Source organism: Panthera leo, chromosome D3 (genome assembly GCF_018350215.1).
Source record: "Panthera leo isolate Ple1 chromosome D3, P.leo_Ple1_pat1.1, whole genome shotgun sequence".
NCBI classification, from domain to species: Eukaryota; Metazoa; Chordata; class Mammalia; order Carnivora; family Felidae; genus Panthera; species Panthera leo.
The window spans coordinates 61,060,727-61,078,863 of NC_056690.1; the positions used below are offsets into that span (position 1 = coordinate 61,060,727).

At 35.6% G+C, this 18,137-nt stretch overlaps 1 protein-coding gene across 1 annotated transcript in view; it reads right to left on the bottom strand.

Annotated features, from left to right (window-relative positions):
* Nucleotides 1-18,137, bottom strand: part of LOC122203135 — a 723,308-nt gene that overhangs the window by 305,886 nt on the left and 399,285 nt on the right. Inside the window, exon 6 of the mRNA XM_042909703.1 lies at nucleotides 17,815-17,891. Within this exon, the coding sequence (XP_042765637.1) occupies nucleotides 17,815-17,891 (77 nt within the window). The remainder of the gene's footprint in view (nucleotides 1-17,814; nucleotides 17,892-18,137) is intronic.

Here is an 18,137-nt window from a genome sequence, read left to right on the forward strand (position 1 = left end):
TAATCAACTGAACCACCCAGGCGCCCATATAAAACTTAATTTTATTAAAATGTAAACTTTCTCTGTCCCATAGGAATACCAAATGTTTCTGATCCATCTTTCTAGTAGGAATAGAAAATAATGCATGCACCAGTTAAATGACAGAATACCACCTACAGTAAAACCTTGGACTGCAAATAACTTATTCTGTGAGTGTTCAGCAAGACAAGCAAACATTTCTAATAAATTTTAACTTGATAAATGAGTAATGTCTTGTAATACGAGTAGTACGGAAGGCCAAATGTTGCATGATCACAACTGAGCCAATTGGTCTTGAAATTTGTTTTAATATACAAGTGCCTTGGATTACAATCATGTTTCCAGAATGAATTATGCTTGCAAACCAAAGATTTACTATACCTGATCAAAGATAAGTGCAGCAGCTGCATTGGGGATTACTACATGATTGAGTTTGACTTTGAGTTTAGTATCCTCCTCTATGATCTTTCTGGCCTCTGTAAGGTCCAGACTGTGCAATAAAGAGAGATATAAGAGGACCACTACTTGGCATACTTTAGATCATTAAGGGTGGCAATTATCTCCCACAATGATGTAATCTATCCTTGATTTACTGTCTTGCTTTAGGGAAGGGCAGTATAAAAGGTTGTCACATGAACTCCACCACCTTGATAGTCTTTATCCTGCAAGCCAAGTATGTAATATGAGTGTTCTCCCAACAACCAAGTTGGAATATACATTTCAAGTATACATTTGAGAACCAGAGAAATGACCACTGGTGGCTCCATGTACACAATGGAGCCCCTATGAGCCAAATCTAGTCCAGTATTCTATTTATTACCAGGCCCTCATTCAACTCAACTATAACAGTGCAGTGGGGGCATGATGAAGTGTCTGGGTATTTATGACAAATAATATCTTTTGATCAACAATCTCAAAAATGTTTGTGTTTGTGCTTTCCATCAGTGTCCCTTCTAACATTTACTTGAGTAAATGACCATAGATCCTTTTTGGTAAGAACTCTATAATCATTACCACATACATTTGCTGTGGTATTACAATGTCCTTTCTAGGAATCCTGTCTCCCTTTCAATCAAGGTACTAGGTCTAAAAACTGAGTTAAATTTAGAAATTAGCAAAATTATGATTTTTTAGTTGGGTAATTGCTGTTAGCTTCCTGATTATACATTCTTGATTTCTTGAGAAATACCCTTGTTAATTTCTTGTTTATCTTGCTGCTGGGTATGTTCTATTAACCAGCTGTAGCTTTTTGCAGATAGATCAGCAATACCTTCCCCAGTTGCCACACCTACTTTGCCTACATCGCATTTTTGCCTACATCAACCTGTCTCTTTTTCCTGTGGAAACACCACAATCACTAAAGTGTGCTTCAGTTTGATTTCAGAGGCAACTTTGAGAAATATATCAATTTTATCATACCAACTATGGACCATTTCCATGTTTTTTCAAAATCAACTTTTAAGGTAATATTGGTATTATTCCTTTTATTTCCATCAACATTGCTCTCTTTACCTACTGCTGATATGCAAATTATATGTTAATTTTATTCTTGCCTTTAGATCTGACACAGAGTTTAAATGTTTTATGGCCTGTTTTGTTCTTCAAAATGCCCATCTGTACCTATACAGATTTTTCATAACAGGTGAGGTGATACCCTCAGAATTAGGCACCAATAGCAAATAATTTATCACACAGAGCCTGATCATCTTGGCCACTGTCCTAATTACAATCACTTTCCTGACAGCTTATAGGAGCTTTAAAGATACAACTCCTTTCAACTGTTTCTGGTTACTTTTAGAAATGCACATCAATATTTCCATTCATTGATAGAAACTATAACTTTTTGTTATAATCCTTTGCTTTTTAGCTTCCTAAGAGATTAAAATGTATGGACAATAGGGCAATTTTAAAATTTCATAAAAACATCTACTGAAGAATAATATATATATACAAACATAGACACATACACTTACAAAAAACTATATATTAAAATACTGAGCAATGATATCTAGCATAAACATCATTGCAAATAGTTGACACAAAATTATGTAATTTACCAATTTTCTTTTTCCTTCCCTGGAATTAGAGGCATAACCTCCAGAAGCTCAGCTAACCCTTCCAAGTCCCAGTAACTAAAAGGTATAACATTTTGCATCTTCCAATAACAGGGTTTCTTTTGAATTCAATTTCAGAACTAAGTGCCACTGCTGGAGTCAGTTCATATCAGCTCAAAAGAACCAATTGTTACATTTTCAGGAATTTCACAAGCTAATTTAAATACTGCCATTATTAGAACTTATATTAACTTACAATGAAATAAACTACACTAAAAACAAGGGTAATAAGTACTTAAAATGTATTACTTTCTAATTATTTTGTTACATTTTGTGTTACCCATGTCCTATGTCTATTATATCTGTACCTGGAAGTACTATACGGTGGTGTGTTAATGGCCAATTATCTCTTCAGTCTCTAGTTTCAGAAATGTCACATTGATAGATTGCAATAAGCCATGGTGGGAGTATTTGCACCACAGAAATACGCAAATGCTACAAATCAAGGTTCTCTCTCCTCTCTCTCAATCTTTTTTTTTTTTTTTTTTGGTGGAAACCTAATTGTTAAACATTTACCAGCACATTACTGACTAAGCCCCTCCTTAATAAAGCTGCAAAGGAGGAGCTGATAAGAAATTTCATAATATCGCTAAGGGAATGAATAAATAGAGATTGCATAAGTATATATAGATGAACAAAACTGGTTAAATTTGTCAACAACAAGGAAAGAATTGAGAAGGAGCCCGTAGTGAAAAAGGAAAGGTCACATATCATTAAATTATAGAATAATAAAACTACAAAGAACCTAAGGGAACTTCTTGTTCAACATTTCATTTTAACAGATGATGAAACAGAAGTTTTGTTAGTTGCTCAATGGTTGAGCCAAACAAGATTCTAGCTTTAAATATTGCCAATACTGCCTGTTCTTTACCATATGGTTCATTGAGAAGGTCAAGTGTTCATTTTTTTTCCTTCACCCATGCTGGTTTACCCAAATTATCTTTGGAAAACATAAGCTGATGCTAGAACAAATGTATGCTGAAATGATACTTATATTTTGCCAATTAATCATGACTATTTCAAAATTTTTTATTATTTATATAGCTCATACAGTCTGATTTTCTCAACTGTTTCTCACAATCTCTGACTCCCGAATAACAATTTATCCAATTTATCTTTAAAAGAAAATATCTGCTTTCTACTTAAAAACTAAAATTTAAATTTAGTCAACACCTGCTATGTGCTAGGTTGAACCACTTGGTAAGTATACATCATTACACCTATTTTATAGAGTAAACTAAAGTCCATAGAATTTATGTAGTTTTTTCAAGGTGATGCAGTTAGGTAGCAGCAGTGCTGGGTTTCAAAACCAGTCCTGCTTCACTCTAAAGCCTGTTTTTGTTGTTGTTGTTGTTGTTTCTTTTTTTCTGTCTCCTCTACTATGCTACTTTATCTCTTAGACATCTGTCTATAGAAAAAAAAACAATAAAAAATTTTCCATGGTTGTGTGAAATTTCCAGATCATATTTGTGCCTTTTGGCATTTCAGATCATATCCAAGCAAAATTAAAATGTCAGTCATTTTCAAGGTCACCCATCATTGTACATATTTGTCACTGTCATGAACTATTTAACCTGAAGTAGGTCCACAACTGAAACTTAAAGTGATCTTCCAAAAGATAGATATCCTGTACTAAAACAAGGAAACGGGGGACAGGGTGTGAGAACACTTAAGGTCATGAAATATGGAGTCATTAGCACTATAGCAAAGTAACATAAGCAAACTGACAGCACAGGAGGAAGGAAAATTCTATTGTACTTTGGTACAGCAGGAAAATAAGGTACCAGGGGCAATGCAGAAGGGCTGGCAAATTTGAAACAAATTAAAGGCAATAACCTTAAATATAGTGATAATAGGTCTGTGGGATTCACAACTGTAGGACATCTTTAAATCAAATAACAGTGTTGGACTACAGGGTGGGTAATTTAATGACCAATAACCTTGCTGGTGTTTTGGCTGAAAAAGATACACAACATCTCATGGGCCTGATCTGATCAGCCCAAGGGCAAGGAGAATTTAATTTTCCCATGAACCAGATAAAGTATTCATCAGTAACTAGAGCTTGCTTTCTCATATTACTAGGATCTACTTGTGAACTGGATTCCCGGCTCAGGTATTAAATACTACTTTGCAATGGGCCTCATAAGAAAGTGATAGAACAGTGTCAGTGTAAATGACAACTTTAATTTCCTTCTTCAGTAGTGGGGGTAAATTGCATTGTACCGTTCTAATACCCTCTTCTGGTTGAAAAATTTTACTAAATAACTGGCCCAAAGCAAGATTTCAGTCTGTGACCTTAGGAAAATAAAGAATGTTAACCAATATGATTGTTTCATGCATTAAAAGCATACAAAGGTACAGGTGTAGTACACAAACGTCGCTCACTGTTTTTCTTAATGTATCTTGTGGATCCTTCTATCTTAGCACATGAACTTCCACTTTTATAGTCTTCTTAGTATTTTGTTATATAAAGAAAATGTTCATATTATGAAAAACAACTAGCTCTAGGGAGCTCCTTGGTGAAAATATAGGGTATTTCATGTTTGTTAAAAAATGTTTACCATTGATGACAAACATTATTATATACGCATCCCTGTGCATCTGTGCAAATATATTTGTATAATAAAGTCCTTTGCATGGAATTTGCAGGACATTGGGTATTGGTAGAAGCTGCAAAACTGCACAGCAAATTGGTGACACCAAATTGTACTCCTACCAACAGGAGATAATGTTTCCCCACCTCCAGACCAACTTTTTGTTGTTTGTTATTCTGAATATTGAAAGTTGAAGGGAATTATTTTTCTTTTCTGCTGATGTCTAATAGTTTGTGAGGCTGAATGCCATTCCATATTATTAAATCCATTTCTTTTTCTGTGAGATCACTATTTAAGTCCTTTCATTTCCTATTTGGTAAAGGCCTTTCCTGTCATAAATTTGTAAGTTTTTATTTGTTTGTTTGTTTGTTTTTTACATATTAGACCTTGCTTAGCTTTTCTAGGCATTAATTTTTATCTATGTATCTCTAAGATCTCTTAATATGGTGATTATATCCAATAAATTAAACTTTCCAATCTACCAAGATATTAAAGACTTAAAAATAAATAATATTTCACTGATGTGAGCCTTTCTCTTTCTTTGCTATTCGATAGAGAGATGAGATGCAAAGGTGTCAATGCCAAACATCAGAGATTAGACGGATGAAATTAATCACACTGGGACTGAGTAAATAACAAATTTATTAATTTATTGACCTATCCACAGATATATTCATCAAATATTTCCTAAATACTTACTGAGTTTCAGTTGTTTGCCTGATCTAAAAACAAGATCATTTTTACTTTAGTATATTTAATCTATTTCTAAGCAGTGTTTTAAAATTCCAATATAAATAATATGCAGTGTTATATTAGTTTCAGGTGTCAAATACAGTGATTCAACACTTGTATTTATTAGTGCTCACTGTGACAAGTATACTCTTAATCCCCTTCACCTATTTCACCCACCCCCCTCCAGCTCCTCTTTGGTAACCATCTGTTTGTTCTCCATAGTTAAGAGTGTTTTTTGGTTTCTCTCTTTGTGTGTTTTGTTTCTCAAATTCACATATGAGTGAAACAATATGGTATTTGTTTTTCTCTGACTGACTTATTTCACTTAGCATTATACCCTTAGGTCCATCCATGTTGTTGCAAATGGCAAGATTTCTTTCTTTTTTATAGCTGAGTAATATTGCTCTGTGTGTGTGTGTGTGTGTGTGTGTGTGTGTACACCACATCTTCTTTATCCATTCATTTATGGATGAATATTTGGACTTCTTCCATAATTTGGCTATTGTAAATAATGCTGCTATAAACATACAGGTGCATATCTCTTTTCAAATTAGTGTTTTCATATTTATAGTGGAATTACTGGTAGTAATTAGTGCTAATTCTGTATTTATTGAAGAACCTCCATACTGTTTTCCACAGTGCCTATACCAATTTGCATTCCCACCAAGGGTACACAAGGGCTCCTTTTTCATGCATCCACACTAACACTTACTGTTTCTTGTGGTTCTGATTTTAGCCATTCTGAGGTGATATCTCATTGTGGTTTTGGTTTGCATTTCCCTGATGATGAGTGGTATTGAATATCTTTTCATGTGTCTGTGGCCATCTATATATCTTCTTTAGAGAAATGTCTGTTGATGTCTTTTGCCCATTTGTGAATTGGATTATTTGTTTTTTTGTGTGTGTGTTCAGTTGTGTAAGTTCTTTATACATTTTGGATACTAACCCTTTATCCATTATGTCACTTGCAAATATTTTCTCCCGTTCAGTAAGTTGCCTTTTAGTTTTGTTGATTGTTTGCTGTGCAGAAGCTTTCTATTTTGATGTAGTCCCAATAGTGTATTTTCACTTTTGTTTCCCTTGCTTCAGGAGACATTTCTAGAAAAATGTTGTTACAGCTAATGTCACAAACATTGCTGCCAGTCCTCTCTTTTAGGATTTTTATGGTTCCAGGTCTCACGTTTAGCTCCTTAATCCATTTTGAGTTTATTTTTGTGTATGGTGTAAGAAAGTGGTCCAGTTTCTTTCTTTTCCAGGTTTCAGTTCAGTTTTCCCAACACCATTTGTTGAATAGACTGCCCTTTTCCAATTGCATATTCTTGCCTCTTTTGTCAAAGATTAAGTGACAATATAAACATGGGTTTATTTCTGGTCTCTCAATTCTGTTCCACTGATCTATGTATCTATCGTTTTTTTCTTCTTTTTTCTTTCTTCCTTCTTTCCTTCCTTTTTTTTAAATACCATACCTTTTTGATTACTAATATTTGTAGTATATCTTGAAATCTGGGATTATGATACCTCTAGTTTTATTCTTCTTTTTGAAGATTTCCTTGGCTATTTGGGTTCATTGGTGGTTCCATACAAATTTTAGGATCGCTTGTTCTTGTTCTGTGAAAAATGCTAGCGGTATTTTGATAGGGATTGTGTTAAATCTGTAGATTGCTTTGGGTAGTATAGACATGTTAACAATATTTATTCTTCCAGTCCATGAGCATGGAATGTCTTTCCGTTGGTTTGTGTCACCTCCAATTTTTTAATTTTAATTCCTCTTTCTGCTACATCATTATTAGTGTACATAAATGCAATGGATTTCTGTACATTGATTTTTTTATCCTATGAACTTACTGAATTCATTTATCAATTCTAGTAGTTTTTTGGTGGAGTCTTAAGGGTTTTCTACAAAGAGTATCATGCCATCTGAAAATAGTGTAAGTTTTTATTCTTCCTTACCAGTTTCGATGTCTTTTATTTCTTTTTCTTGTCTGACTGATATGGCTAGGACTTCCAGTACTATTCTGAATAAAGGTGTAAGACTGGACATCCTTGTCTTGTTCCTAACCTTAAGGAAAAAGCTCTCCATTCCTCAGAATTGACTATGATGTTGGCTGTGGGATTGTCCACATATGGCCTTTAATAATTTGAGATATGTTGCCTCTACACTACTTTCTTGAAAGTTTTTTGTAAAGAATGGATGTTGTACTTTGTCAATGGCTTTTTTTTTGCATCTGTTAAAATGATCATATGGTTTTTATCCTTTCTGTTGTTGATGTGATGTATCATGTTGATTGATTTGCAGATATTGAACCATCCCAGTAATAAAATCCACTTGATTGTGGTGAATGATTTTTTAAATGTATTGTTGAATTCAGTTTGCTAATATTTTAAGGAATTTTGCATCTATGCTCACCACAAATATTGGCCTATAGTTGTCTCTCTCTCTCTCTCTTTTTTTTTTTTTTTGGTAGTGTCTTTATTTGGTTTTTGTTTCAACATAACGCTGGCTTCAGAGAATAAATTTGCAAGGTTTCTTTCCTCTTCTATTTTTTGAAATAGTTTGAGACGAATAGGTATTAACTGTTCTTCAAATGTTTGTTATAATTCAGTTGTAAAGCCATCTGGTCTTGGACTTCTGTTTGTTGGGAGTTTTGTTTTGTTTGTTTGCTTACTGATTCAATTTCATTGCTGGTAATAAATCTGTTAAATTTTCTATTTCTTCCTGATTCAGTTTTGGGAAGGTGTATGTTTGTAGGAATTTATTTATTTTTTGTATGTTGTCTAAATTTTTGGCATATAATTTTCACAATATTCTCTTATAATCCTTTGTCTTTCTGTGGTGTTGGTTGTTATTTCTCTTCTTTTATTTCTAATTTTGTTTATTTGAGTTCTCCCTCTCTCTTATTGATGAGTCTGGCTAAATGTTTATCAATTTTGTTGATCTTTGATGATCTTTCATTGATCTGCTCTATTGTTTTTTAGTTTCTATTTCATTTATTTCTACTGTAATATTTAAAGTTTACTTCCTTCTAATGGTTTTAGGTTTTGTTTGTTCTTCTTTTCCTAGCTCCATTAGGTGTAAGGTTAGCTTGTTTATTTGACATTTTTCTTCCTTCTTGAGGTAGACCCATATTCTATAAACTTTCCTCTTAAAATAGCTTTTGCTGCATTCTAAAGATTTTGGAACATTGTGTATTGATTTTCATTTGTCTCCATGTATCTTTTTGTTTCCTCTTTGATTTCTTGGCTGACCCATTCATTGTTTAGTAGCATGTTATTTAACCTTAATGTATTTGTGTTCTTTCTATATTTTCTTGTGGTTTATTTCTAGCTTCACAGTGTTGTAATCAGGCAAGATGGATGGTATGATTTCAATCTTGAGTTTGTTGAGCTTGTTTTGTGACCTAATATGTGATCTATTCTTAGAGAATGTTTCATGTGCACTTGAGAAGAATGTGTATTCTGCATTTTCAGGATGAAAAGTTCTAAATATATCTGTTAGATCCATCTGCTCCAATGTGTCATTCAAAGCAACTATTTTCTTATGGAAATTCTATTTGGATGATCTATCCATTGATGTAAGTGGTGTATTAAAGTCCCTAACTAATATGGTACTACCATTGATTAGTTCCTTTATGTTTGTTATTAACTGTTCTATACATTTGGGTTCTTTCAAGTTGGGTGCATAAATATTTACAATTGTTACATCTTCTTGTTGGATTGTTCCCTTTATTATTATAAAATGTCTTACTTTGTCTCTTGTTACCGTCTATTTTGTACAATGTAAGTATTGGTACCCTGGCTTTCTTTTCACTACCATTTGCATGATAAGTGCTTTCTGTCCCTTTCATTTTTTTAAACTGCATGTGTCTTTAGGTTTGTAATGAGTCTCTTCTAGGCAGCATATAGATGGATCTTGCTTTTTTATCTATATTGTCACCTTATGTCTTTTGATTGGAGTGTGTAGTCTATTTACATTCAAAGTAATTATGGATAGGTATGTACTTACTGCCATCCTATTACTTGTTTCATGATAGTTTTGTAGTTCTTTCCTGTTACCTTCTTCTCTTGCTCTCTTCACTCATAGTTTTCTGCCTTTCTTTAGTGATATGCTTAGATTCCTTTATCTTTGATTTGTGGTTACCATTAGTTTTATATATAAATCTTGTGCAATTAGAAGTCTACATTAAGTTGATGGTCACTTAAGTTTGAACCCATTTTTTACTCTTCTCTCCTTTTCATACTTTACATCCTTTTATTTTTTTAAACCCTAGACTGATTTTTATAGATATATTTAATTTTACTGCTTTTGTGTTTCCTATTTTTCTTACTCCCATTTATGGTCTTTTCATTCCTCTCAGAGTCCCCTTTAACATTTCTCATAGGGCTGATTTAGTGGTCATAAATTCTTTAACTTATTTTTGTCTAGGAAACTATCTTTCCTTCTCGTCTGGCTGGATAGAGTATTTTTAGTTGCATATGTGGTTTCTGTTGTGTGTGGGGTTTTTTTCCTTTTTTTTTTTTCTTATAGCACTTTGATTATATCATGCCACTCCCTTCTGGCCTGCAAAGTTTCTGCTGAAAATTCAGCTAATAGCCTTAAGGGGTTTCCCTTGTATGTAACTGTTTTCATCCTGCTGCCTTTAAATTTCTCTTTTTTACTACATTTTTTACCATTTCAATTATTGTGTATATTAGAGTGGATCTCCTTAGGTTTATTTTGTTGTGGGCTCTCTGTGCCTTCTGGATCTGGATTTCTGTCTCCTTCCCTAGATTCAGTTAGTTTTCAGCTATTATTTCTTCAAAATATATTTTATGCCCCCCTTTTTTCTCTGTTCTTCCTTTGGGATCCCTATAATGCAAACGTTATTACACTTGATGGTGTCACTGAGTTCCCTAAGTCTATTTTCACTTTATATGGTTTTTGTTCTTTCATGTTCAATTTGATTACTTTCCATTACTCTGTCCTCTAGGTCAGTAGTTTAATCTTCTGCTTCTTCTAGTCTACTACTTATTCCATCTTGTGTATTGTAAGTTTCATTTATTGAGTTCTCCATCTCTGTTTTTTTTAAGTCTACTATCTTTTTGTGAAGTGTCTCACTGAGGTAGGTCCTCCATTCTTTTCTCAAGTCCAGTGAGTATCTTTATGACCATTACTTTAAATTCTCTATAAAACATATTACTTATCTCCATTTTGTTTAGCTCTCTTACTTTGATTTTGTTCTGTTCTTTCATTTGCGACATATTCCTCTGCCTCTTCATTTTGGCCAACTGTCTGTGTCTCTTTCTATGTGTTAGGAAAGTCAATTACGTTTCCTACTCTTGAAAGTAGTGGCCTTATGAAGAAGAGGTCCTATAATGCCCTACAGTGCAATGTGCCCTGTTCACCAGAACCTGGTGTTGCATGTTCTCTGCTCTTATGGCTGAGCAGGTTTTGCTTTTATCCAGTTATCTTCAGTGGCTCTCTTTGCCTACTGTGGGCAGGATTTGGTCCCTGTGCTATTAGTGGGTCGTCTGGGGTCACTTTGGGCTTGAGTTGAGACAAGCTTCTTTGCTGTATCTCCTCAGGGCTGTCTCTTTCAGGTCAGGGACTCAATTTCTTCTCCCCATCCCAGCTTTCCCAGGATACCTCTGATTTTTAAAGTCCCAGATGGTAAGCCCTGCTGATTGAAAGAACTCACAAAATTCAGCTCCTCTGGTTTTCAAAGGCAAATATTAAGGGGATTCATCTCTGCCACGTGGACTCCCTGGTATGAAAGCCTGTTTCTCTTAATTCTCAATACCTATGGCATCCTTCCTTCCTTTGGACCCTGTTTAGCTCTGGAACAGTTCTCTGCCCTTCCTACCCTCTGCAGTGTGACCTCTTCTCTACATTTAGCTGTGGAGAGTTTGTTCTGCCAGTCTTCAGGGTCAGTTTCTGGGTTATTTACACTGATGTGTAAATATCCAGGGGACAAGGTGAGTTTAGGCTTCTCTTACTCCTCCTCAACAGTTCTTAATCATAGCACATCTAATCAAGAAAGTTATACATCTTCAAGATTTCTATTCTTTTTACAAAAAAAATTAACGTTTGTTTATTTTTGAGAGACAGAGCATGAGTGGGGGAGAGGCAGAGAGAGAGGGAGACACAGAATCTGAAGCAGGCTCCAGGCTCTGAGCTGTCAGCACAGAGCCCAAAGTGGGGCTTGAACTCAGGAACTGCGAACCATGAGATCATGACCCGAACTGAAGTCAGATGTTTTGCCGACTGAACCACCCAGGTGCCCCTCAAGATTTCTATCTAGTCTTAATGAATGTTTGTCCATTAGGAATGTATGAGATGCTGGTAATAACTCAAATATGACAGGAGGGATTTCTTTTCCTTGAAGGAGATTATCACACAAAACCCAGAGTTAGGCAACACAGTACTGGTATAGTGGGTTTTGAGTTATAGAGACTCCTCTATATTTCTGCTTTGTCGTCCTTATGCATGGCTTCCACTTCCAATCCTCTTTAATGACATAACATTGCTTCTGGATCTCCAGCCACCATACCTCTGTTCAAGGCAACAAGCTGGAAGAAGCAGATGTGAGGAAAGGATCACTTGCTTTCAAGGAAATCAACTCCTTTTAAATAGATTTCCTTAAATCTTACCCAATGGTTCTCATTTAAATTTCACTGGATGTGTTAATGAACTTGATAGCGGTTCATTTCAGCAATGTATTCATATATCAAACTACCACACCTTAAATATATACAATTGTATTTGTCAATTATACCTCAAATAGGCTGGGGAAAAATCATCTTACTGGCCTCATTATTAGCAAAGGAATTTAAGAAAATAAGTTGTTAATGTTGATATTGTTGTTTTTACTGTTTGTTCTTAACCTGGGCACATTCATAGTAAAGAAAAAGAGAATGGAAATTAAGTACCAAATTCAACTGCACCATAAATTGCTTAATTATTTAGGAGGCAGTCTTCCAGGATCCGTATGCTTGAAAACACAGCAAGAATGAGGACATATACTCTGCCCCTAACATATATTACTATGCTGAAGTTTCTGTGCCTGAAGAGACCTCCCACCTGAGGTTCCAGAGAGAAGAACCCTAGCTTAAAGCCATTGCCTTTAGGGCACTATGCTCCTTGGCATTTTTTATATTTTGCCTCTTATTCCTTTATATTCTTCCTCCCATTCCTCACACAAAACAAGACACTGAGTTCAAGTTAGTTTTTTCTTCTTTTCTGATAACGACAAAAGTTTAGATCCTTATTAACTGATGTACTTTTCTGCCTCCCTTTCTCCAGGTTTAAACTCCATTCTTCCTAGTTACTAAAACCATCTGGATCTTCTAAATCATTCTAAGTATCCCTTCATTCAAAAAACCTTCATTTATTTTGTAAGCCTTATTAAAAATAAACAAACAGGGGTGCCTGGGTGGCTCAGTCAGTTAAGTGTCCAACTATATTTTGGCTCAGATCATGGTCCCAGGGTTGTGGGATTCAAACTCACATTGAGCTCCAACTCCACACTGGGCATAGAGCCTGCCTAAGATTCTCTCCCCCTCTCTGCTCTTCCCCCGCTCACAAGCAAGCATACAGGCTCTTGCGCACTATCTCTCTCTCTCTCAAATAAACAAACAAGCAAACAAACAAACAATAAGCTTTATTCTTGCATATAAGACTCTCTGCAGTCTAGCCCTTATGGTCCTGCCAATACGATCCTCTAAAAGTGCCTGGTTCATTCTCACTCTGTATCTCTCCTCATGCAGTTCACCTTCCTCTCTTTGCCAAATCCTCCAGAGGCTAGTTCAAGTTCCCCTTGCTGCACAAAGACAGAAAGATGTCAGGGAGTCTCCTCACCCCATGGCATCTTTTCCACAGTAAAAGTGAGTCCTTCTGTCCCTGGATACTTGTCTGCAGCACTCCCTGACATGTTCTGGTTTCTAGCCATGTTTTTCGTGTTTGCATTCATTATTTGTATTGTTTGCATCTAACACAATATGGATGCCCACTATCTGAAGAAGCCTCTTGTCAGTTTTTTGAACACACAGTAGGCTGTCAACATGTCTATTGGTTGAAAGTAATTTTTTTCCTCCTGTATATTTCTTTTGTGATCAAAATTCCTCTTTCTCATTATGCCTGCCTCTCAATTTCTAACCAAAATTGTATCTGGGCCCAAACTCCCAATCTGATGTTCCACAGAGTCAGAATGCATCATCCTCAGAGGTCAAGACATTCTACAATTGGCTGAATATTAGCATAAGGCTTGGGATGGAACTGAATTATAGGCTCCTTTTTAACCGCATGATTTCCACTGGGTTTTATTTTCTGTTTGCTTGTTAATAGAAATGCCCATAGGCAGTGGCCCCAGATCAAAAGTATGGACCTAATAGAATCTAAAAGTTCATGTTTAATTTTAAAATCAGACTCCCTTCAGATTCCCAGCATTGCCAAAATTCATCTGAAAAGCAGAAAATGTCATTTTCCTTCCACCTTCAAAAGCAGCTGAACAAAATTTAAATACATCTGGTTATAACAAACAAGCTAGAAAGTGCACCACAATTGGGACAAGTTTGAACCCAGATCCAATTTTTATGACTGAGTTAGAAAGCCCTTGAAAAATGGGGCTCGTGGTGCAATCCCTGCTGGGGCATTAACTGAAGCCTCTTTGGCAAGAAAGACTGAAGTAATAAGTATGAGTGGCATTTTCCCAAAGCAGGTTAAATACCCCAATAGAAACCTAGAAGAAATTATACATAAAGGTTCTCCCAGGCAGCTTGAGTCAATTTGACACCTCTTCTTTGCATGTAAATTCCCTTCATGACAAATCACATTCTACAATTTGTGGGATAAATTAGATGCTTTTATGAGTGTTAATGCCACAGCTTTTGGAGCTAAATAAATGTGACAAAAATAATAGAATTTTGTTTGTTTCTTTGCTTGTTTAAAATTTTCCCTTGAAAATGTAAGCTGAGATTATTTGAAGGAAAGACCCTCATTGGCCATTCTCTTCCTTAAGACTTCAATTTGGTAATAGCTAATGAAACAAAGATGATGTACCCATTTTTAAGGAGGGTGATTGAATGAGGCTCAGGTCCTCTTTTGAGATGGATTGCTGTTCCTGAGGTAATGGGATGAGTTAATTTTACCTTTCTGATCTTTCAGAGGATCCACTCTTGCTTGATCCCTACCAGAGTGCACTAGCCAGGCAGGCAAGGGTATGCAAGGCTTTTCACTGAAGAAATATTTACTCACTGGGTCATGAATAACTTCTACCATATTCCTATTGATCTGGAAAACTTGTTAAAGTTAGACTGCAGATTTGAAACTCTACCTAATGAATATGAAGATTTGGTATAACACAGTGGTTAAGAGATGAATTTTGGGGGCACCTGGGTGGCTCAGTCAGTTAAGCATCCGACTTAGCTCAGGTCATGATCTCGCGGTTCGCAGTTCCTGAGTTCAAGCCCCACCTCGGGCTCTGTGCTGCCAGCTCAGAGCCTGGAGCCTGCTTCAGATTCTGTGTCTCCCTCTCTCTCTGGCCCTCGCCTACTCACGCTCTGTCTCTCTCTGCCTTTCAAAAATAAATGAACATGATAAAATTTTTTTTAAAAAGAGATAAATTTCAGAACCAGTTTGTGGTAAACTCTGAATTCCACTACTTATTAGCTACATGACCTTGGGAAAATTATTTAAAGTCTTTGTGTTTTATATAAAAGGGGCTTAGGGGGCGCCTGGGTGGCTCAGTCGGTTGGGCGTCCGACTTCGGCTCAGGTCACGATCTCGCAGTCCGTGAGTTCGAGCCCCGCGTCAGGCTCTGGGCTGATGGCTCAGAGCCTGGAGCCTGCTTCCGATTCTGTGTCTCCCTCTCTCTCTGCCCCTCCCCCATTCATGCTCTGTCTCTCTCTGTCTCAAAAATAAATAAAAACATTAAAAAAAAATTAAAAAAATAAAAAATAAAAAAAAAAATAAATAAAAGGGGCTTAGAATAATGCCTGGATCATGTTATTTTTTGTCCCTATTTTCCAGTAAAAACCTTCTACTGCAGATCTGTGAGGTCTCCTGTCAGACCTCCCAAGAGTTCACATTTGGAATATATTGCTTCTGGAGTGTAAGCCTCTGTTTATGCTATTTCTCTTGTCAGAAATGCCTTTCTCCTGCCCTTCCCTGCCCTTTTTTAAAAATTCTTGGATTTGGGGATTAAGCCTGTTTATTGACTTTTTCCCTGGCACTTTCCCTTACATCTGGCAGGTTGTTTTCTGTTTTCTGGTTTTTTTTGTTTTGTTTTGTTTTGTTTTGTTTTTAAGATCTCTTTACTACCTGTGATCTCTTTACCTTTCAGCCACATATCATATATTACATTCATGTACTGTGGTGAATATTTATCTAATAATGCCCTTAGAGTAAGGTATCTGATTTTTTTTTTTTACTTAATTCTATACCTTCTTTAGTATCTAGCAATATTAGCCTATGATTTAATCACACCTCGTGAAGAAGTTTTCCATGGCCATTCAAATGTATTCAGGATATAGAGTTACTTCTGCAACCATGAAGATACTGTTGGGCAAAAACATCTGAAGTCCTATCTTTCTATGATGATACATATTAGAAATGGTCTCAAGGCATGTATCTTAGGGATTACTTATTCAAATTTTTTTCTATCCCTATCTAGAGAAAGCTAGGGCATCTACTGTGTGCTATTCTTTGTGGCCTCTTCAGCACTTGGGCTTTTCTACCCTTTCCCAACAATTTGACATTCATAATTGGCAGAATAGTTTCCTTATCTTCATTTCAATAACTAGCTGGAGGCTATTGACCAGAATTAGTCTTTTCAGTCCCTTTGTGAGACCAATCCATGTTTTAGTTCTTCACCTTGTATTGGATGCAATTCCCTTGGATGAACTTCCTCTAATCCATTGCCTCCATGACAATCCCATACTTGGAAGCTTTGCTGTACCGCGTTTCCTTTGACAAGACACTTTGTAGTTCTGTGCTTATTCATTGCACTTGATCAACCTTCATTGAATTCTTACCGAAGAGGATTCTTCTGCCCCGATAATTGCTGTTTTCCTGAAATTCTTTAATCCCTTTGACTCAGACCCTTTGTTGTGTGGCTATCTCCACATGGCTTAGAGTTCTGTCCCTATAGCTAACATTATTTAGGACAGTTCCATGGATATCTCAAACACTCATTACATCCTTGGTAAGAAAATAAATGCAGCAAGTTCTCAGTTGCTGGACATTCTATTAACAGAAACTGTTGATTAAATGGCACTTTGCACTCCTCCAGGAACTTATATTTAAAGTTATTGGTGATATTTTCTTATATAAATAGCAATATATACATTTGGGATCTGTAAAGAGAAACTATTATTTTCATAATAATTTTAATTATAGTTGCAGTATACTAACCCTCAGTGAATTACTATTCCATGTTTGTACTGTATAATAAACATCTTAATCTGGATATAATAAAAACTAAAACCCTATATAAGCAAGCTCTGTTCAGAACCCTGTGGAATATATTTGTAGCTTGCCTTGGATTTTTTAAGTCTCAAAAGTCTTTATCTTACATTAAAACACGTGTTTATAAAATACAGTAGGTATAGATCATGATGTGTAAAAATTAAGTCATGGAGTTCATCGGAATTCTAAAAGATGCCACTCTCAAATTTTATACCATATTTTCATTATTATAAGCCTGTATTAATATATCCTTAACATTGCCACATAGCATTCAATTCAGGGGGAAAAACTCTTAAAGGGAAACAGCAGGCATGGGTAAGTTAAGGAATACCGTTATGCACATAGCTCACAGATGGCTCTATGTGTCTATTTTAGAGACCTTGGTTGAGTCGCATTTCCTTTTTACCTTTCAAAGTCTTATCTTCATTCCTTACCTACCCTCTTCATTTGCTTCCTCCTCTTGTCTCCTTTCATTTAATTTTTTCCCCTTAAATAGGGACTTAAAATTTTAAAGAGAATGGAAACTAAATGACAGGAAACTGTATCTGTAGCACTCATGTAAAGATAAGAGATTTGGAGTTCAACACAACAGTTGTTTCATATGAACAAAAATGTGAACAAATGTAAGGACACTTGAGTAACAAATAGAGTGACAAGTAATCATAAATGAAATTTGGGTAAATAGTATTATTTTTAGAATGATAACCAGGAGAACATTTTATCCTGACTATAGAAAGAGTTCATTCTTTTTTTTCCTTTTTTTGAGAATTTTAAATAGGACAAGGAAGGAGAGAATGTCTGCATGTATTCAGATCAAGAAACAAAGGAAGGTAAGATTTGGAAGTAAAGTTCCCTATTTAAAAGTTCGCTTGGCAATGAGTCATCCTACACAGTCACAATGAGCCTTTGTACTTACTCAGTGGCTTTTGTACAAAGATCTCACCAGGCAAAAAGCTGCAAAGAGCACCCATTCTCATTTCAGATGGACGACAACTAAATCAGAAACAAGAGGGCAGAATAAAGATAGGTTTTGAATACTTCATTATTGCCTCTCAGTAACTGCACATTTTTCATTAAAAAACGAAGTGTATTTTACATATCATTAAATGCACAGGTTTTAAGTGCACAATTCAATGAGTTTTGAAAAATGATCACATATCATCCTGACCCCTGTCAAGATATAGAACATTTTTTTTACCCCAGAAAGTTCCCTTGACTGGAAAGTTAATCTATACCCCT